At 37.2% G+C, this 23,228-nt stretch overlaps 1 protein-coding gene across 2 annotated transcripts; it reads left to right on the top strand.

Annotated features, from left to right (window-relative positions):
* The first annotated feature begins 330 nt into the window (after positions 1-330).
* lmna (lamin A) lies at positions 331-22,592 on the top strand. Of its 2 annotated transcripts, none has more exons than XM_043261057.1 (13): positions 331-462; positions 3,132-3,510; positions 15,557-15,713; positions 16,512-16,637; positions 16,746-16,916; positions 17,135-17,260; positions 17,632-17,852; positions 18,532-18,817; positions 18,902-19,009; positions 19,092-19,211; positions 19,313-19,372; positions 19,851-20,066; positions 20,679-22,592. In XM_043261057.1, the coding sequence occupies exons 2-13, from the start codon at positions 3,164-3,166 to the stop codon at positions 20,712-20,714; spliced, it is 1,974 nt and encodes a 657-aa protein (XP_043116992.1). In that variant the 5' UTR covers positions 331-462; positions 3,132-3,163; the 3' UTR covers positions 20,715-22,592. The 2 variants fall into 2 exon arrangements, with proteins under 2 accessions (XP_043116992.1, XP_043116991.1); XM_043261056.1 differs by lacking the exon at positions 331-462 and adding an exon at positions 552-2,478.
* The last annotated feature ends 636 nt before the right edge of the window (positions 22,593-23,228 follow it).

The following is a 23,228-nucleotide window of genomic DNA, read 5'->3' as shown; positions in this document are numbered from 1 at the left end:
TTTAATTGTGATGTATATGACATAAATGTTATGTATATTATTCCCACACAAACACGGGTCTATTTATTTGTTTAGTCGTGTATTTGTAATTTTTGAAAATAGGAAAAATGTACATGAGATAATGTTGTTAAAGTGGTAGACTAATTTTTCACTCATGATTGTACACAGTTTTGTTGTAGACTCTGATTCTGAATTAGTCAATATTTTAAAAAACGCATTATTATTTTAGTCATTTTAATTTGTTAGCGCTCGTTGCGACAACAGTGTGTCCTACTGTATTTTTGGAGTATTTTGTATGTGGTTACCATGGTATTGTCAGCGAATAAACTCTGCGTTTCTATTGAGTGGCCAGTAGAGCGCGTTGTACAGTCCATCCGCATCGCCATGGCCCATGCTAGACGGGAGCGTTTCGCGGATCCTTGAACGCCTGCAAACATTTCCCGATCTCGGGATTCGGTAACTGTGAGTCACTATTTCCCTGACTGAGATTTTGCTCAAACGTTTAATCTCATGCGGTGCTTACTCTAGTCCATAGCAACGGCGTTTGTGGGGTGTTTATGAATAGAAAGATTTGTATGCTCATTCTCAATGCATGACTCAACAGTTTTAACAACCAGTAATTTTACTCAAATATATCCTCGTTGATTCCAGGGAGTTCTCTTCTTTAGACCAGATTTGGACTGCAGTAGAAATCCAGGGTATGTTATGTAATACTGTGAGTTAACGTTAGGTACTGATCACAATGTCCTTGATGATTTTCTTAAGTAATTTGAAATGTATATATGTGCATTGTGTAATTTTAAGAAGGCTTTAGTGGTGTAATGCCACCCAAGTGAGTGTGTCTGGATTCCACGTTAGGAAAACATTCTAGTTGGAACCTGTCATGTCTTGGATTTTGCTTCATGCGTCCTAAACCTCCATCCTTTGACCTCCCAACACCTCTATATGCAGGCTTACCCTAAAAATAAAAGTGTAGATTACGTCTAGTATACTTGTGTTATGATCTCCCAGAGGTTTCCTCAGATATTTGAGATGGCACTCAAAGTGGAGAGACATTTACCCTGGGGGATCTCATTGTTATATTGGAATGTGGTGGTTGTGTGTGATAATGCGACAAGGATGGCAGAGAAAGAGAGACAACAGGAGAAAAGAAAGTGCAGAACAGAAAGGCTCATCCTGCAGCATTAAACGGCTTCTCTCAGAGACTGTAGGTACCCTGCATCTCAGGGACTTTTGCAGAAATCCACTCATGCCCTTGTGCCAGGATTGTTTGCTTTTTGTTTCATAGCTGTCTCTCCTGCATTATTGCCTCATGGTACTGTTTCTAGAAGTGTGCTCATTTCTGTTTAGCCTTAATTTATATTTATTTAAGTTTTGGTTTTATTAACTCTTAAATTCTCATTTCATTTGATCTAATATTACTATTTTATTTTCAACAAAATATACCTGTCAGCTCTTATTTTAAATAGTTTTAGTTAACAACACTCTTAGTAATAAAGGGACATATTTACCTTATTCATTCATGAAGGTGCCTATAAATATACCTAAATTGTGCATATTTGTACCTTTTGAAAACATACTGGCCCCATTTTGGACCTTTTTTCATTGGATGAATAACGCTGATGTGCAGGTTTGATCCTGAATCCTTATATCAGAGGATCAGGGACTTGACGGAAGGTGACTAGTTTGTGCTGTTTAAGTAAATCGAAGCACAGCCTTCTTTCCCAGAAAGGATTTGTCTCATCCACTCTCTCTCTGCCTCTCTGTCCCTCCTTTTTCTAAGACACCTGATTGGATAATTCATTTTTAGTATGTCCACCCCTCTGAAATAAATACCAGGCAGAGTTTTTAATATAAGGCTGTTTTCTGCGACTTTCCCATTTAAAGTTTCATGCAACAGCAAATGGATGTATTCTGGGTTTCTTGGATGGATGCATGAAGTATATTTTTCTTTGGATCATACGATTAAGATAAGTAGATAATTGGAAAACTCTTTAGACTAGCTTTAATATATTGATTAGATTTTTACATTTATTTATTCAATTATAATAATAATAATAATTTGTTTTTGTTTTTATTAGCTTGGTATCAGACATTTTTATTTATTTATTTTTTTTAGTTTTGCTGTGGATTAACCATTAACATGGAAGATATGTATTTAACTGTATATTTATCTATTTGAACAGCTTATTGCACAATTTACAGAAGTTATAAAAAATGATAAGGCGAGACAATTCTGTGACGATGTGAAATACAGTAAAAGCTCTATTCCCTTGTGTGGACTTACTGAGTCAGACTTCACTAGCTCCACCCCCCTTTCCTTCACTTGCTCTTCTGCTCCTCCTCATTTCTGAGAGGCGTGAGTATCTGCCAGAGCCTAAGAGAGCGAGTCAGACCAGATACTCTCTGCAGAGTTTCAAGGGGACACAGCAGCCGTAGAAGCCCTCAGTAACCCAAACTCTATCTCAACCGTACCAGGTCAGTGATTCAGGCATTTTGACTAGCAGCACTGTAAACTATGAATGCTCAGGGCCCAAATCTAACTGTAATTTGTGTTTTTCATAGCTATGTTTGTAGCATTGCGCAGTAAAATGCAGATTACTCCTGTAATTGCGTCAAGGGGGAGTGTCACATGTGCCGTCTAAGCACATTGTAATGTTTGGAATTACTTCAATGTTCCAAAACAAACATGCAATCACAGCTCCTGCGGGTAGGACTTTGACATGCGTGTCTGTGCTAGTTGGGTCTAAAATGTGTCAAAGTTTGTCTCATCCAAGTTTCAGTGAATGCATTTTAAACCAGTCTGACAATTAGTTCTGAACCAGATTTGATTATTTGGAAGTGAGCGTATGTGAGACTTCAGAAATTAGTTTAAGAAACTAAACGTTTATTTAAAAGGTTGGGCGTGGCGGAAACGGTAGGGAACGGTGAGAGAGAGGGCTGTTGGAAATGAAGGAGGGGACGCAAGGAGGGCGGGAGTTTACAATTTGCATCTATTTATTTATTTGTAACCGTGAATATGTTATGGTTACATAATAAAATAAACTGCCAGATTGTGCCTGAATGTATAACCTGTTAAACATGGCTCTTATTATTTCTCCCTATTCTATTCTATTCTATTCCATGTACAGTTTCAGGTTAACAGCACCGAATCCAGCCAGCTATGGAGACTCCAGGTCAGAAACGAAGCACCCGCGGAGGGATGACCACCGTCCTGTCCCCCACCCGCATCACTCGGCTGCAGGAGAAAGAGGATCTGTGCAACCTGAACGACCGTCTGGCCACCTACATCGACAAGGTGCGCTCTCTAGAGGCAGAGAATGCAGGTCTACGTATGCGCATCACCGAGTCGGAGACGGAGATCAGCCGTGAGCTGAGCGGTATGAAAGCGGCATACGAGGCCGAGCTGGCGGACGCCAGGAAGACGCTGGACTCGGTGGCCAAAGAACGAGCCCGACTGCAGCTGGAGCTCAGCAAGGTGCGCGAGGACTACAAGGAGCTGAAGGCCAGGTATGTGTGCAGAGCATGGTTTATACGTCATAGATGTTAGTTAATGACTTAATTTGTACTTTTATTAAGTTCAAAAGTACATTTTTTGTACAAGTCCTTTAAAACAGCAGTGCTATTCCAGTAAGTAGATCCAAGTCTGGAGTCAGCAGGAGCAATTACTGTGACTCATTCCACCCAAGAACTCGAAAGAATTCCCCCAGTTTTAGTTTTAGATTGGTTTCAGTGATGCAGAAGAGCTGCACACACTGGCTAATATTAGGTTCGCCCTCTTTTTCTGTAATTCCTTCACACATCCAAAAGATAAGTTTAACCCTAAAGTGTAATATAGGGCTGACCCTTGGGCTCTTAGCCTGGTCATCAGCTAAATTTAGCTGAAACATGATGGCAGTTTTCTGCAGTTTACGTCTGGTTATTGCTCCTGTCACTAAGGCTGACAGCTCGGTGCTTTAGTCTGTTTGATGCGTTTTAGAATTTAATTTAAATTTAATTTAGTTATAATAATTAATTCAAAGAGAAAACGAATCTGCATTGTACTGGATTATGGCAGAGACTGTAAACCTTATGGTTCGGGGTCAGTGAGTCTCTTTGTGCTCCTCGAAGCTGAATATGCTTGGATACAAATAGAGCAAAAACTGTAAAGCAGTGAAAAAAAAAAAAGTAATTAAAATGCAAACATTTAAATGACATTTAAATCTATTTTTCATACATTTTAGAATGTAATTTATTCCTGTAACTGAATCTTTTAATGTGTGACATGATCCTTCAGAAATCATTGCTCAAGTGTCATGCTCAAGAAACATTTGTTTTATTTTTATTAGTGTTTAAAGCAGAAAGCATAATACATATTACTTCAGTATTCTTGGATGAATAACAGTGAAAAACTGTTTGTTTAAAAAAAATGTAACGTTCTAAAAGTATTTCTGGTCACATTTCATCCATTTTATTCATAAAGTATTCAAAAATGAAAAATGAGATTTTGGAGCAGCAGTGTACATGCTCACACACACACCGTCTCTGGCTCAGTGTGCCACAGCTCAGACATGCGGGGTGTGAATGTGGGTGTGTTTCCTCTTCTTGGCAAAGGGCTGTTGGATTGGCCACCACACCTTTTTCAACAGGTTTGGTGTGTCTGTTTCTGGTTGGAATTCTTGTTATATTTTATGCTTCCTTTTGTCTTTTGCGAAAATGCTGCTGCTTGTGTGAAGTTTTATACCGACTGAATTAAACAATCATTGCTAGGTTTATGTAGGTGTGCCAAAAAGTCATTGGACACACATTAATTTTTTTTTGCACTGCAGTGTGTGGATTAATGATTAATTTGACTATAGCCTGTCTTTGCAAGCCTCCTTCCAGTAGAATGTGAAATATCTAATAAAGTAAGTTAGGGATGCCTGGTAAGATTGCGTTATTAAAGCAGCGCTATGTAACACTTTTGCATTCAAAATGTACATAATGAATGAATACATCATGAATTCATAATCTAAAACACCTTTTTGTCCTATCCCAGATCACTATGGTACATTTATATTAAGTAATAATTTTTAGACTATAGTAGCCTGTACTGGTCGTCACCGCTGTGGAGTAACACATACCTGCTTGAATCACCATAGACATAAACATGGAGAAGTAGCTCTGTTTAGAGTGTTCTTCACGGGATGCATGCAGTTCTGTTTATTACTAGAGTGCCAAAAGTTACACAGTGTTGACATGCGACCGTAGATGACAGAAGTGATCTAAGTAATCTAAAAATAATATTTCGTAAATGCTATTGCTATTTACAGGTATATTTTGGCAACTAATCCCATTATGTAAGAGAAAATAAAAAATTTAAACAAAAATAAGAGGCAACTATGCATCATAAAATCTAGTTATGTAATTATCATGCATTCATCCTTTGCACTTGAACACTCTCATATCAGCGTACTTCAAAGATATCCAAACTCCTCAGATAAGCCATCTCAACTTTACTTTATTTTAAGTTTGTTAAGCAGCGTTGAGACGTAGTTAGCGCTGTGCCACAGTTAGTCACAGTGATTGTTATTATAATTTATTGTTTATCTTGCTGTCTCTATGGTAGTAGACTGAGTCAGTGCGTTTGTTTAAGCAAGAGGTGTGATGATCCCAAAAGGGTGTGGTTCATAGTCAAATAGACCTCAAGGCTGAAGATGTGCCGTCACTGAATGATACGAGTTGAAAGTTTAGTGAAAGCCATTATGAGTCATGTTCATTCAGTTTATAAGGTTTGTGGTCATATTCATTTCATAATCTTTGTGGTTATACACATAGGGGAAGTCAGCAGAAAGAGAGACTTTTATTTGTTTCCCAGGGTTACAGTAGCACTCCTGTAAGTTCCTGTAAGTGTCCATCACTCGGTTAACGCTGACGGACTCGTACACTCATTGGAGCTGAGCTGTTTGGAAGTGTTTGGTTTCCACAGCTACCATGAGGCCTTGCCAGGGTGTGTGAGAGGTTCTGACTGGACTGTGTGGTGACTCATGAGCTTTAAGTATCTGTGGGGAAAGCACTGTTTACTCTCTCTTTAACCCCTCACCTCAGAAAGAAAGCCCTGTGTCCAGGTTGGAACAGTAGCCTTATTTTATTCCAGTGAGTTTGATACATTCGTTTTACACTGTGCTTAGCAGATGTTTTCTTATTAAAGCAACTTAGAACATTCCATAAAAGGTCCCGTTTAGAACAGGAATGGGGTTTTACGGCCATATTGATACAGAAAAGGTTCCACAAAAACATTTATATTTCTTTGTCCACTCTATATATTTGTTTTAAAGAAAGGATATTTTTGTGATCTGGAGAGTAAATTTAGAGTCATTTAGAGACTCTTTTAATGATGACAATATAGAAACAATCAGAAAGAAGCTGCATGAAGCTGCATGAAGTTGCTTGTTTGAAAATGATCCCTCATGCATTTTGACCAGGAAGCTGGGGAGTCATGTCTGGTCATGCAGTTGGGATGGATCTCAGTGGGTGTACATGTGCTTGTGGCTGCTGTAGCAGTTGCAGCATTTGGCTTCTGTGGTCATTATCAGATAAAAGAATATGTCCTGTGTTTATTCTGTGTGTGTGTCGCTGTCTCAACTCTGTTGACAGGTGCAGTGTAGGAGTGTGTGACCGATGTGGAAAAACTACAGCTGGAAACTGAGCAGATGAAATGCATCTTTCAATTCATACTGAAAGAGCAGTATGCCATCACTTGCCTTTCATTTAAACTGCTGTGAATCCCCTCTGTGTTTGCTTAGACAACAAAACAGTACTTGGCTACGGTTTAGAAAGTGGGGAACTTGATGAGTTGGTATTCGTCTAAATGATTCAAAATGCTTAACTCTAACCCACATCTTCTGTCGCAGCAGGCATTTCCAGGTATTTTCCGAGACGTCATTCATTCAATTAATTTTCAGGCGCACATGCAGGCAGTAGTCAGGATATGTTTGTGAAATGTTAGTCATCTTCATCTTAGTCATTCCAGCATCTGGGGAAAAGGAAGTGTGTTCATTGAAAGATTAGAGCATTTATCTTGTTTTATCATTGCAAAAAAATTAACAGGTCTTTTTGTCTCGTGGTCTTTGTCTGAGATTACTGAGATTGTAAGCAGTATATTAGCTTTTTTACAGTGTTAAGGCTTTGGGTGTAGTCTTTTTCCATCTCTGGGTCTGGCCCAGGGTCAAGGGTACAAAATAAAATGAAAACCTAAAAGCTTCTAAAAATAATAATAATAATAATAATAATAATAATGCAAAGTTATACATTTTGACGTGACCTTCATATAACACATTTTTAATAAGATTATTTTTTTTATAGTTTAGGAAATACTCTTACATTCATTTATTTTTTTTGTTAATAAAATAATTCATTTTTCGAGAATATTTGCATTCATGATCAGTCTTACCAGTTTAACGCTCGCTCGCTTTGCGGTCTGTATTCTGTTAAGCTATGTTCATAGCTTAAGGGCAAACGAAATATTATTAGGAAGCTTTCAGATGTAAAAAAAAAATAAAAAAATACTCCAGTGACTCATTTCCTGCTTCTCCTTTGCCATCCTGTATGTTTTACAATGAATGGCTTACCTGGTGCCACTTACTCTCACTGGTGAATATATTATATATCAATACACATTTTTATTGTATATATTAGAAATCGTAATATAAATTAGTGTTAATTTATATAATAAACTAGCTTGACACTAGCTAAAACTAGAAACTACGACATGCAGAGTGATATTTTCAAGCGCCTTTTAGCATTGTGCAAATTACGCAGTTCATGAATATGGTAATAACTCGGTGCAACCATTTTAAGGTTCATTTACGATCCTGTTGGTCTGCTTATGCAAAGTATTTTCAGTTGCTAATGGGAAATATTTTCTCATCATCGTCTTTTTTTTTTTTTTTTTTTACATTATCAGAATAAACACATGGCGATGAACGGCTATCATGCAGTATGTTTCCTGCAAAATTCACCCATCATATTTAAAATAGACAGTCGCTCTGTGGTTATGTCGTTGTGTCTAACAAGAAAATTACACTTAATGAGTAGATTTCTGAGTGTTCTGTAAGTGAATAGCTCGATCTTATAGAGAGAAACGCCCTGATTACAGTGTGTCATTGTTTAGTTGAGGGCTGTCCTGCCTAAGAAGGAATAAAATGAGATTTTCCTCTATTAGGCGGTTCTACTCCTCCTGTAATTTAAATGTCTATTAAATCTGCAGTGTAGCAACATTAGCAGGCACCTGTGTGTTCAAACAGTTTAGGACAGGATAAATAGTTCTGTGTTCAGCACAACATATGCATCTGAATAGAGCCTGAAAGCCGCCTCTCTTTTTCCAGTGAAGATCTTTTTCATTCTGAGGGGAGTCGCCTCATTCTCTCTTTTACCGTCTCTGTTCTTTTCTCTCTTTTTTTTTTGTGATGTGATGACTGCCGCAGGACATTTTAGTTTTTTTTTCCTGCTGTCCTGATGACCTCATTAAAGATCAACTGTCCCAACTGTCTAATGTTTCAGTAAATAGGGGAATTCAATGAGGATGCCTCACCATCACTTTCGTGTCTTGTTCTAAAAGAGCGTACTGTACTGTATTAAATCTGTTGTAAACTAAAATATACATTTTTGCTAGAATTATGATGCTTCTAGCAGGGGTACGCAAATGTTTTAGATTAGGGATATTCTATTAAAGCGATCCGATCTCTACTTTTTTTTTTTTTTTTTTTCCAAGTTACGGTCCAGACTGTTATTTACTTGGACGGTTTCAGTCGCCAGTATTTGACTATGGCTATGAATTAACAGTGTGCAGGAATACTGTATTTCTCATGCTGAACTCATGCTGCAACATTATTTGTAAATCAAAACATAATAAATTTAATAGACATAATAGTCTCTCTAAAAAAGTAACATCCGCAGTTATTTACCTTTTAAAAATCTATTTGTAATTCATTGGTTCATGGAGAGATTAATGAAAATTAATTATTTTATTTTCGTATTTTATAATAATATTTTATTTCAGCCAATTGGGAAAAAATGGCACAGCACATCATAAAAGGCTGTTAGAACATGGTTATGGGTTTGATTCCCAGAAAACATGTATTCTGGCAAATGCACAATAAGTTGCTTATAGTGTTAGCCAAATGTGCTAAATGTCATTTGAAGCATGTGCTTTCGTTGTACACAACTTCATTGATTATTCTTTGACAGCTAGCAGAACTAACGGTTTATATTTGCTAATAGTTACATTAATATGAGAAATGATTCTCAGTCCAGAATTGGATCTCTGTACTTGATTATTTTTTTTCTTTAATCTGGAACATTACACATGGACATTCTGGAAAATGTTTTTTTCATTTGTTTGATGTGAGGACAATAGTAAATAACACACTGTGATGAGTGATTCAAGATGCTTCATATTTGTTCCAGCCTTTGATTTTGTAGAAACTGAGTAGTATATGTGTCCGGTCTTTGTACTGCGCGTTTAAACTTCTCATCCTAAAAGAAAACATCCTGATTTTTGGCGCCATGCTGAAGCTTCTAAATCGACTCGAGTAGAATTAGCTGTGATGATCATGAAAAAAGATCTTTAACCACCCAAAGAGCTGCTCTGTGCTACACTGGAGTGTGTGTGTGTGTGTGTGTGTTTGAAGAGCTTTGAGTCATAAATTATAAATGATTTTAAAATAATGGGCATATAAAATGTCTCTAGTGTATTCGCCTAGACACGCATACATATTTGGTTAGACTCACACCCACTTCTGATGGTTATTTTTCGGCTTAATATTACAAACCTTTTGTTCTTTAAATGTCGAATGTAAAATGCGGACACACACACGCACACACACACACACACACACACACACTCACACACTCCCTTACCCTCCCAAATGCACATGCAGTGGTGCTTCGTTTGGTTATGGTTGGTTCTGGAAAGGCTTTGGAGGGACTGACTCATTCGGTCTGTTATATAATCACCATCCACAGACTCTAAACTAAAGATCAAACATGTTTTTCATTTGCAACTGATTTGTTGAGAATTCCGAGTGAACTTGTGTGCAGAGATGCTTCCACGTAAAACAAGATTCAGTTCAGTCAAGGCATCAACCCATTACAGAAAGACAAATTTAGTTTAGAGTTAATTTATAAACAAAGCCTCGAATGTTCTTTTGATTCGTTTAAACATAAAGAATATAAATCAGGTTAAAGATAAATTTAGTCATTCGCGTCCTTTAAAAAAAAAAAAAAAAAGTTTCAAGATGCCAACCCTTTTGCGCTTAAAGAAATGAGCTGTTTATTTGATAGTCACATCAGCATAATAAAAGCTTAAGCTATTTAATTTATTACTTTTTTTTTTTTGGTTTAGGCCAAAATAACTTCCCTACTTATGTGAAAACACTTAAGACACACTTTGCATTCAAACACATTTTTATACGGTAAATTGCGAGTTGTATTTTCTGTATAAAACGGTTCGATAAATCGATGTGCTTGTAAAAGAGGAGGAATTGTCACGTGGCGGTGCCATGTGATTCATGGGCTGAACTGATGTTTGTCTTTTGCCAAACCACTCGTAATAGGGAACACTGGCAGAGTAGTGCTGCACGCACACACACACACACACACACACACACACACACAACACACACACACCATCTCCATCCCATTCTTAACTGAAGGCAGCTGCAAACAGGCGAACATTATATTTGGAGAACCGGAGATGACAGTAGAATCTCGTTATGTTTATTCCATGGAAAAATCAGTGGAAACTGTTTATATTGTAAGGCCGGAGACCCTCCGATGCAGATTATGTTAGACTGGGCTTGTATAAAGACAGGGAGGAGAGAGGGTTCCTGTAATTGGTGCTGTTCTGGTGGCGTGTATGGGCCACAGGCGTAAGGGAGAGAGTGAGTCATCATCGGCCTAAACTCAGGGCTGCCACGCTGGCAGAGCCTCACTCTGTCCTCCTTGTTGCAGGGTATGAAACAAAACGCATATATATGCTTACTTGCAGATATAGGTAGATTTTAAGTAGGTGTTCGTAATCACATGTGACCCTACACACGCATTTATGCACGCAGATACGGAGAGAGGAGGCTACATCTCAGCTCTGTTCAGTGTTCTTTCTCAGAAATGTTTTATTTTTAATTTCAGTTGGCATTAAAGGTTGCTTTTCAGTACATTTGTGCCAGACTAGACAGAAAGATCAGATAAGTCATGTAACGCTATTTCACTCGGAGGGAAATAGTTTTAGCGTCTGTCATGTGCTAATGAATCAGGGAGGAGGAATAATGTTCTCTTTGTATTGGGTGTTCAAATTCAGCTGCTGTTGCAGGATCTGATACAGTATCATTATAGGACCACACCCTTCAAAACCACCATTAGGATTTGGAAGAACCATAATAACTTTTTTTTTTTTTTTTTCATTTACCTTAGGCTACCTTTACCATGTCTGCTTACTTGGAACACAGGAACACATTTTTTATTAAACCTAACTAAATGAAACTGCACAAGATAATAGTTCTTGTTTTTATGTATTTATTTTTTTTATTTTGAGTATATTTTTTCCCACCACATTGCCAATTTTTATATATAGTTTTTCTTATATTATATATATATATATATATATATATATATATATATATATATATATATATATATATATATATATAAACATTGCCAATATGGTAGGAAGAATATAAATCAAAACAAGAACTATTGTCTTTTGCAGTTTTTTTTTTTAACATGTTGATTTATCCATGTATCGTATTACTGTGATGTTAATGAAAGCATAAATGTATAAGCCATTATCCTACTTGAGACTAACAAGCCACTGTGTGTCTGCAGCAACCTGCTCATGCTTTGATGATTTTGCTACATAAAATAATTTAGACTCTGTTTAAAAAATTAAATAAAATAAATAACGTGGTATGATTATCTATCGTAGGACATGCTAACTCAATTATTTCCTAGCTGGTGACTGTGCTAAAATGTATGTCTTTTAATGTTTCAACGTCATTTAAAAATGATTACCCTTATAGTTAGCCAATTCCGGTTCTGCATTGGTCTATTTTAGTCAATGTTTATAATAGAGCACATTATACAACTCAGTCACTTTATTTTTTCTTTTGACTATACGTTTTTCCTTCTGTATGTTTGACTCTGTCTCCATGGAAGCCTCAAGGTGGGCTCGCAGCCAGCCAAAGTGAGTCAGAGTCGCCGCTACAATTAAAAAGGAAACGTTTATTCATAGTACAGTGGGAAAATGGGGAACCCCTGTATGAGACGTTTCTGTTTTAAGATCAAGTCACGTGGCACCTCCACACATATAGTAGAAGTGGAAAGTAGAAGTCACATTTACGTCAAAGGCAGTGAATCGGTGTATTGTGGAGCTGAATGGAGGACGAGGAGGTAGATCTTGGGCTTTTAGTGATAAGGAGTTGAATTGGACCAATATGTATCAAACCAGTGAAATTTATTAATGCCCTGAAAGACTTACATAGCCTTACAGGAAGTAAATTTCATTGTCGTTCATTCAGGTAATCTGCCTTTCAACATGCTGAATATATCAGAAAGTGATACTTACACAGACATACAACAAGCATAAACTTTGCCCAGTTATAAACCAATAAAATGGTCATAAAACACTCAAATAAAGATACTATGGGTTTTCTGTGCAAATGTATTGAAACTTAGCAAACACAGATTGTAGTAATTGTTTTTGTACGAGTCAAAAGAGGTTTGATTTGACTACCTCCAGTCCTTTATCATATTGATGAAGTGTTGTGTCAGACTGTGCGGTTTACTATATGCTTTTTATGGCATTACAAGTGCTTTGATGCACGCCTGCAGCCATTTTTCTTCTCAAAACCTCCAGCTGTTGCAGGTGACGGCTGTCATATGGTGCGCTTTTGTAAACCTTGTCAAGCTGCAGTTTTAGCAGTAAATATAGTGTTAAAGACACCAAAATTCATATGAAGAATGCATTCATAAACATATTTTCCCTGCCTGAGGGTGTATGTATGATAGTCCACAGCTTTCCACAGTTTTTTTTATATATATATATATATATATATAATTAATACATGGCTATCAGTTTTATTAACGCTTAATCTGTGGGAAATATGTATCTGATTTTGACTTCAAACTATCAAATTGATGGTTTCGGCTCCAGTGGTGGGTTTTTTTTTTTTTATGTTGGGGGAAACCCTGTTTGTGGTCAACGTTTTCTCAGAGATGGTCACATGTGAAATATTTTAACAGCACTTTGCCATGGTAACATGGCAAAACATGCAGAGAGTTTTAGTTTGTGGGTTTCTTTTTCGTCACAAAAGAGGACAAAGATAGCTGTGATTCATAGAGGGGCTGGAGGCCGACCTGGTACATTCCTCTCCTCCTCTCTCTCTCTCTCTTTCTTTCTCTCCCTCAGTTGGCTGTTTTTGTGCCTGAAATGTTTCCACTGGATCAAAGATGCCAAGCCAAACCCTTTTCCCTTTTCTCTCTCTCTCTCTCTCTCACACACACACACATACAACTCTGCACGCAAAGTACACACTTTTAATGAAAACGTACTGGAATTGATGCTTTTATAGTTCTTTTTCTGGATTTAATAAAGACTCAAGTTTTTATTCAACGTATTGACTATAACGCACTTCATTTTCCAGTTGGTTTTCTTAGCTCTCTTCACTCAAATCTGGATTCATTTGCAGTGTAAACTTGGACCAGGTCGGTTCAATCAACAAAGACATTGTGACCTGGAACAGAGGTGACGATAACACATGTTCTATTGTCTACTTTAAACAGCTTCCGGTTGATTTGCCTTCCTGTGGGTAGATCCTGGAGATGTTGGGAGCTAAAAGAGCAAAACAAATACAGTAGCAGAAAAAGAATTGACACCAAATCAAAAAAATAGAACAAATAACAAACGTAAGACCACATGAGGCTCTTAAACTTGTATTGTTTTCTCCAAATGTGGCCTGCTCCCCTGCGAGAGTCGTTTTTAAAACTATTTGATCGGTATCATGTAAACAGAATAAGTATAGAACAAAACAGCACATTTTGGGAGCTGACAGGAACCAAATTTCCTAAACAGAAGAGGTTATGTTTCTAAATGTGTGGTTAGCATTGGCTTAGCACAAATATGACCACCCGCTGTTTACACACCTTCATTGTAACCCACCTACTGTCTGTGTCCATTAAAAGTTTAATGAGCAGATTAGGCTATTTTTTTTTCCACATAAACACTGTGTCCCGCTAAGGATCAATGTTTGTTTTTATTTGTTTTATTTTATTATCTTTTCTTTCTTTTCTAGTTACTGTTCCTCAGAAATAGTGAGAAACGTCACCTCAAATATATTTTGGATTTCAGTAACCCGAAATGTTAATTTATGAATAGTTATCGAGTGAGTGATAATACATATTTGTCTTCGAATGGCCTTTCAACTGTCAAACATTTAACAGTTTTTCATGTTCCCAGCCTATTGAAGCTTTTAGTGCAAGTATGTGGCTGTAAAGTGAAGAATGTGACCTAACAAAAACTCTGTTGTTGTGAATGGGAAGTTGGTCCAGTTAGTTTTCTCAGGAAAGAGTCCTAATAGAATGCTTCACTGAACAGAGAATGTAAACTCTAGGAGGTAGTAGTTTCAGCGGGTTGAGTTTTTAGTGTGTAGTCGGAGCGTACTTTAGTTTGGGAGGAGTTGTGTGTGTGTGTGTGTGTGTGTGTGTGGAAAAGGTACCTTAGGGAGCGAAGTGTGGCAGAGTTTTAATTGTTTCAAGCCCTGTTGGGTCATCAATCACATCACTAATTTTGGAGCAGCTATTTTACAGGCCTTGTGAAATCTGATCTGGGATTGCACAGAGAAGAACTCTAAACACTTGTTATGAGAGAGAACAGATACGAGTGTAAATTGTACTCTCATTTTAGGCTGTAAGACCTTATTATCCTTCTGCAAACCTGAAACTCACTTTGCTTGAATTCATTTGATGCCATAACAAAACCACCAGTCATCTTTTATTTATTGGGGTGTTTACCGTTCTGTGTTTTTATTAAGGTTTGTACGGTTCCTTTCTGCAATTTTGAAATGAACAACACTGTAGTCGCACACATATGGTTTAAATTCACTGTTGGAGGCTCTGTTTCAGAGAGAGGGTTCTTAAGGTTATTGTTTACAGATTTTAAAGGGTCCTTGGTTTTGGTACGAAGTCCCAGGCAAATTTGTGGGCAGTCTGGTGTTCATTTGCCCTGAACTGATTATTCCAGCTTTGCTACTTGGCAGACATATTGAGCCATACTTGTAGATCCAAATATTTTACAGTCTTAGATCAGTTCTGACAGCCGAAAAGATCTAATGGCCTCCTGAGGTGCTTTACTCCGACCATTGTGTCACGCTGCTGTAGTTGCTTCCAGTTTTTTGATACAGGAGACTTTCTACTCAAACCACAACATGGATGAATTAATATAATAATCTGACTGTTCAGAATTTAATTGAGATAATTGTATTCCTCTGTGTGCAGAGATGCAACAAACACTCTAATGCCGCCTTTGTTTTTTGTGATTTTGTAGGAATAGTAAGAAAGAGGCAGATCTGGAATCGGCACTGGCCAGACTGAAGGATCTGGAAGCTCTGCTGAACTCAAAGGACGCGTCTCTCTCCACAGCACTGGGGGAGAAGAGATCACTCGAGGTCGAAGTCAGAGATCTGAAAGCCCAGCTGGCAAAGGTGATGATTCTATAAAAAGCTGCATGTCAAGTGTTTGGGTGGTGTGGTGCTGTGGTTAAAGATCTGGGGGAATGACCAAAAGGTTGCAGTTTGTGCCATTATTAGGTACATGTACAGGGTAATTTAGGTTGCTACTTGCTTGCCTAAGGTAATATGATTTAGCATAATTCAATAATATTTTGGCAAAAATTAAAAAAGCATGTTCCCTTAAGCTATATAGGAATAAATTAAATAAATAAATCATAAAAAAATTAATTATATATATATATATATATATATATATATATATATATATATATATATATATATATATATATATATATACACACTTCTGGAGGAAGCTAAAATGTATTTATAAACACAAAAATATTAATAAAAAAACTTATATTTGTTTATTTGTTTATTTATAATAAACATTTGTTTTTGTTTTAATTATTGTGCTGTCAAACAATTAATCATGATTAACTGCATCTAGAATATTTTTTTGTTTACATAATGTGTGTGTACTGTTTATATTTATTATGTATACATAAATACACATGTAGCATATATTTAAAAAAAAAAAAAAAACATATACATGCTTGTTTGTGGATTTATATAGGCATAAAAAATATACACAGTACACACACACACATTATGCAAACAATTTTTTTTATTTTGGATGTGAATAATCTCATGACAGCACTAATTATTACAATATAAGTACCAGAAGTACATATCCGCTTAGATAGGAGAGTGTGTAACAAGTATTGCACATTTAACTTCAAATTTATTTAAAAGTGAATATGTGTGTTGCAGCTGGAGGGTGGTCTGAATGATGCTAAGAAGCAGCTACAGGATGAAATGCTACGACGTGTGGATGCCGAGAACCGAATCCAGACCCTGAAAGAGGAGCTGGATTTCCAGAAAAACATCTACAATGAGGTCTCGCAAACATCTACTCATAATGAGCTCTCCTATGCATATAAAGAAAAAAAAAACAACAACAGGAAGGCTGAAACCAAATCTGTAACCTATCGTCTTGTTTTCCAGGAGATCCGTGAGTCTAAGCGCAGGCATGAGTCACGTATGGTGGAAATCGACAGCGGCCGCCAGCAGGAGTATGAGAGTAAACTGGCCGAGGCTTTGGCTGAACTCCGCAACCAACACGAAGAGCAGCTTCGCATCTACAAGGATGAAATTGAAAAGACCTACAACTCCAAGGTAACGCAACAATCAAAGAGCAAAGCGTCAAATGCGGTGGTTTTACAAATGACTTTGAGGATCTGTATCTCCTCAGGGGCTACTTGTCAAACGGGGCCCGCCCTGTATACATATTTGCTGACTGATCCGTTGCCAGCTATACTGGTTAAAAACATTAATGCGTAAAGACATACAGCATATCTGTCAGTTAAATGTCATCCTGTGTTATTTGTGTGTAGCTGGAGAATGCCCGTCAGTCGGCTGACAGGAACAGCCATTTGGTGGGAGCCGCCCATGAGGAGCTGCAGCAGACACGTCTGAGGCTGGAGGGTGTCACCTCTCAGCTCACTCAGCTGCAGAAACAGGTACGCACTCACTCGCGCAAATATTTCAAAGCAAGGCAGCACTGTGTTAAAATTCCTCGTACTTGTACATGTGCACCTCCTACAATAGAATAACTTATCTGCATCTGTAAATCGCTTTATAACTCCACCCTAAGAAATTATGTTGGCAAGACGACTAGAAATTCATCCACCTAGTCACAAGGAAAACTTCACAGATCTATTATTTTCTAGTGTACTGGAATATACTTACAAACTCAGTTCACTGAAACACAATCTTTATCTGTACGATCTCTTTTTCTCTCTATATATACATGTATATATTTAAAAAAATAATCATAAAGAAAGTACACAGTTGGTCTGATTTAATTGCAAGCCTGTTGTCTGTTTATTAGTTGTCTGCTCGCGAGGCGAAGATCCGGGAGCTGGAAGAGGCTATGTCCAGAGAGAGGGACATGATGCGCCGTCGCATGGAGGACAAGGAGAAAGAGATGGCAGAAATGAGGCATCGCATGCAGCAACAGTTGGACGAGTACCAGGAGCTGCTGGACATTAAGCTCGCGCTTGACATGGAAATCAGCGCCTACCGGAAGCTTCTGGAGGGCGAGGAAGAGAGGTGAGCAACTGGATATTGATTGTTGCGCACATGCAAAACAGAGTCGGTTGCTTCCAGGAATCAAGTTAATTGCAAAAATTAAATGTGTGAGTATTTGCTGAATAAGTAGTGAAAAACTATTTTAAATTTGAATCATTTTAAATCTAAGAGCAAAAGCATTAATGATATTCATATTATTTAATTGCTAAATAAAGCCCTCAAGTTAAGATTAGTATACTAATTAGACACTGCAAAAACTGTTTTTCTTGCTTAAATAGTTTTGTCTTGTTTCAAGCCAAAACGTTTAAAAATTAAATCAAGAAGGATTTTCTAGACAAGTGAAAAAAATACTTTTTTTCAGAAAAAACAATCAAAATTAAGCAAGTTTTTGCTTATAACAAGTAAAATGATCTTCCAATGGGGTAAGCAAAATAATCTAATTTTAAACTGAAAACAGGAGTATTTGCTTACCCCATTGGCAGATTATTATGCTTGTTTCAAGCTAATATTTTACATTTTTTGAAAACACGACAATAATATTCACTTGTTTAGAAAATCCTTCTGGATTCAGTTATTTTAAGCAAGACAAATAATCTCAGTAATAAAAGTATTTCTCGCAGTGCAATAGGAGGCGAATATTAGCCTCATGCATTTACTCAAAATCCATCCTCACATTCTTTGTCCCTCTGTCCCTGTTTAGGCTGCGTCTCTCCCCGAGTCCTCCCCCTGTCCGTGGGGTGACTGTGACCCGCTCCTCGGGTTCGGGCACTCATACACGTGTGGTCCAGAGCAGCACCAGCCGTACCTCTTCAGGCAGCGCTAAAAAACGGCGCTTGAACGATAACGACAGCGATGCCTCCAGCGTGGTCGGTGGAACTGTTACTCGCACACGAGTCGCCCAGCAGGCCTCTGCCAGCGGCCGCGTGACCGTGGATGAAGTGGATATGGAGGGCAAATATGTACGGCTCAGTAACAAATCTGATCAGGTGAGAATGAGGAGGAGCTTTGTCGAGCAATAAAATAAATAATTGTTTACCTTTTAAATAATAATTTAAATCTTCTTCCTCCAGGATCAAACTATGGGTCACTGGCAGGTGAAGAGGCAGATTGGTTCCGGCACTGCCATCGTCTACAAGTTCCCACCAAAATTTACTCTGAAGGCAGGACAGGCTGTCACTGTATGTATCGATTTACCACATTACGGGTTGCCTTTAGTTGCTTTCGAATTCCTGACTCACTTGTGCGTCTCTCTGCTGTCAGATCTGGGCCGCTGGAGCTGGAGGAGTCCACAACCCTCCTTCTGACCTTGTGTGGAAGACCCAGAACTCTTGGGGCAGTGGAGATCTGTTCCAGACCACCCTCATAAGCGCCAGTGGGGAGGTGGGAGATCGTTAAATCAAACCAGCCGGCATTTTTGAATTCGAGGTAGCAAAGTGACTCATCCGCTTCCCTTTTTTCTTTATTTATTTGTGCTTCTCCAGGAAATGGCCATGAGGAAGGTCACACGCACTCTATTCCAGGATGAGGATGATGATGATATGGTACGTAATCGCTAGCGTGTCTCAAAAAGTTAGTGTAGTAATCAAGTTTTGTTGCATGATATGTTTTGAGTTTTGCTGGGTGACAACACCTAGACCAAATGCATAATAAATGAAGTCGAGCTACAATCGCATAATCGAAATCTAGTCTGGCTTCACAAAGTGAGACTAAAGTTTTAATATGATTTTAATTTGACTTTTGAAAAAGATGAATTATAGCTTTGTTTACCTAAAGTGAACCTTTAAAGTGCATTCCAAAAAATGCGTTTTCCGCACAGTATAAAGGGTAATGTGTTAAGAATATCATCTTATTTCTTTACACAGTATACTTTTGGTAATGGCTATTTGTTGGGTTTGTTTGGGTGTAGCCTTCATGCCGTGAATCATAGCGCTAAAATGAACTGAGAGCAGGCACACTTCATCTCTATAATAGGATCCATTACTTCGTCTCAGATGTTCTGTTTACTGTCTCCCCCTGCAGGCTGCTCATAGCACATGTGGGGACAGTGAGTACAACCTCCGCAGCCGGACGGTGGTCTGTGGCTCATGCGGACAGCCGTCAGATAAAAACAGCAGCTGTGTATCAGCCAGCTCTGGAGTGTCGAGTGCGTCTCGCTCGTTTAGCAGCGGAGGGGGGCTGCCTGAAACATTTGTCTCTCCCTCACACTTCATTGTGAGCAATGACAAGCATAGACAGGTTCGTATTTCTTATTTTGATGATTACACTAGTATTGTTTCTTCTGTCTCTATATTTAAAATTTTCAAATATTTTATATTAGATGAATCTGATGAGTTTAAAATAATTATTTTATATAAAAATAGTAAAAAGATAAAGATAGTAAAAAGAAGGTATAATATGATTTTATATATATTTTTTATATATGTATTATTTTATTTGAATACTCTTTAAACAACAGAGCCATAATTAATAAAAACAATGAAATACATGTTACATTTTTTAAACAATTTTAATTAAAAACATTAAAACTAAAACTACATCACCAAAAAAGTTAAATCACCAAACTAATTTTTAAAGATAGATGTAATATTAAAATAATATTTTATATATTATAATAAAAATATGAAAAATTTAGTAGAAACTTTTTTTTTGTATTTGAATGTTTTTAAAAATCAAAATTTACAATTGTGAATATTATCAAAAAATATGTATCTATGTATCTAGATTCTATTTACCACGTTAAATTATGATTTCATGTTTTGGGAATTTATTATAAGTTAAACGGAAGCATTGAAATTAGCAAAAATTTGCAGCAGTCTTATTAAATTTACATTCTTTTCTCTCTCTTAGGCTGGACCCAAACTAGACAACTGCTCCATTATGTAGGCAAGCTGTAGTCAGCCCTGACCATCTGTCCTTTTACACAAACCAGGAGGATTTCATCCAACAATTAGTTTCTTTTTGGATTATGTGTCTTATAATTACATTATATATTTTGTACTTCAGTTTTTGTTATGCATTTCATAATCTACGGGGTAGATTTTTGGCTTTTGTATGGCATTAGGCTTCATACGGCTGGCAGCTTGTAGGCTGTAGTTAGTGATTATTATGTACAGTGTTACTCTAATATATTTGCATGGTGGCCTGGCAGCAGCTTCAAAATAATCGTACTGTACTCAGGGAGAGAGGCGAACAGAGCACTTCACACTCACACCATGAGCTCTCAACGGGAATGCTGTCGGAACGCAACACGCACAGTTACTGTAATACACCTTCTCATGACTAAACTCTCATTATAGCCCAGTCTAGTTATCTAGCTCATACACGAGGACAAACAATGAGCATCGGTTGATGTAAGACCGGAAATGAGGGGTCATTCGTTATTGTCCAAAATTGTGTCATAAAGTAATTTGTCATGTTTTTTCATGCTACCTCTTGCAGTAACGTAATTGAAACGATGTGCATCTACAAAAGGGAAAGGGAAGTGAGTAATTCTATGCAGTTCTGTTAAAATAAAACTCCAGGATAGAAATGCAGATGTTCTGGATGTAAAACTGCTTTGTGTCTTGATACAACCGCACAGCTGAATAGGTACTTTGTGTCTTTTGGCAGTGCGTGTACAAGCTCTGACTAGACCGCAGTGTGTCGCGTCTTGCATAATAAGTGTTTTGTTTCCGAAAGACTTGAAGCAACTATAAAACTAATCCAAAGAAAAGCTCCTTAGCAGTTTGCAACTGCCAATACGTTGTCGACGTGTTAAACAAAAGCTTACTGATCGTTTGAGAAGGAAAATTTTGAAGTTTACTTGCAGAGAAAGACATATCTGATGTATTGTGTTACCTGGGAATCATGTTGTGTTTAAAGTACTGAGTACTGAATTATTGAGAGATGTATTTTTGTTTCAAAGCGTAGAGGCAGAATATTTAAATATGCAAAATGACCACCGTCATTCCCAGCTTGAATGCTCTTATTTTTATTGTATTTTTATGACGCTTGAAATGTTTGAGTTCTGTTAAAAACTCAAGTTGGCATGTACACTAAAACGTTTGTATTTCTCTATGGGACTGAGTGTTGATTTGCTCTCGTCACTCCTCTCTTGCAGTAGATGATCCAGTTCCTCTGTCCTTCCTTTCACTGCACACGTGTCCAGTCCGTCTAATTCAAGACTTAAAACAAAAAAATTTGTTTTAGATAGTGGGAACAACTTGCATCCTAGGAAATTAAGAACATAACCGAGCCTCCCACAGCTCTCCAGACGGAGGACTGGATATTGCTGACATTATCGCTTTGCAAAGCTTTGGGTTTCTAAAGGAGAATCTGGGGATAGTGTATCTATTTTTTCTATATATACTTAAGAATTGTGGTTTTGTATTACCACTTAAATAGCCGTTGACATTATTGTAATAAGCCATGTATTTTCATTTTTGAAACTGATAATGGATTTCAGTTGTTTACTTGTTAGCATCTTTGGCAGTGTTGCCTTATGCAAAGAAATGCTTACAGATAACCAAATCTAAAGTGATAAAAAATATATTTTCCCTTTATTTTGACATGTTTTTAGTTAAATGGCTATTTTCATGAAGGCTTTCAAACTGCAGGGCAATGCAGGGATATTTTTTTGTGTTTTTAATTATAATTTACTGTTTTGTGAGAAATTTCGTAATTGTTGTGAAATCTTGTTACAAACTGTGCCTTGATTTTTTTTTTTTTTTTTTTTTTTTTTTTTTTTTCAGTTATAACGAATAAAGCCTTTCTGAATTTTCATTTGCTCTCAAACTTAATGTCTGTATGAGTGAGATGGTGTGTGCAAACAACATTAGACGTTTACCGTTGAATATGTTTTATTAAAACTATTTCTTTTTTTTAATAATTCGGGCTATATTATTTTTAAAATCTTGTTTTGGTACCACCAAAGTTAAACGTGGGGGAAGTTTATGTAAGAAGCCTAGTTGTATGTATTGACTGGCGAAAGCTTACATTTTTTGGCATAATTAGGTATTATTATTATTATTATTATTATTATTATTATTATTATTATTATACATTACGTTTCACAACGTACTGACGTTTACCTGGAGCGTGAGTTCACGACGAGCGCGCGGTTGACCGTTACCCGGAAGCGATGCTTTATTGTGTAAAAAGTTTAATATAATAGTGTTTTTCCAGACACCTTATAGTTTCGCTTCAAAAACGGATTCATCAACTGCGGTCGTGTGGATAAGAGCTGTTTGTTTTGCGTGCTTTTAAGCGTCGACGTGGAGAACCCTTCTACGTATAATAATAAATAAAGCTCAGAAAATAAAGCCGGAGATGGATTATTTTTCTACAAGTCTCATCTAGGTCTCAACGAGGTAAGTAAGTTAAATAACAAAATTGTAATTTTTGTTTGAAGACAGTAAG

Source organism: Puntigrus tetrazona, chromosome 16 (assembly GCF_018831695.1).
Source record: "Puntigrus tetrazona isolate hp1 chromosome 16, ASM1883169v1, whole genome shotgun sequence".
Lineage (NCBI taxonomy): Eukaryota > Metazoa > Chordata > Actinopteri > Cypriniformes > Cyprinidae > Puntigrus > Puntigrus tetrazona.
This window is presented reverse-complemented; position numbering and strand designations above follow the sequence as displayed.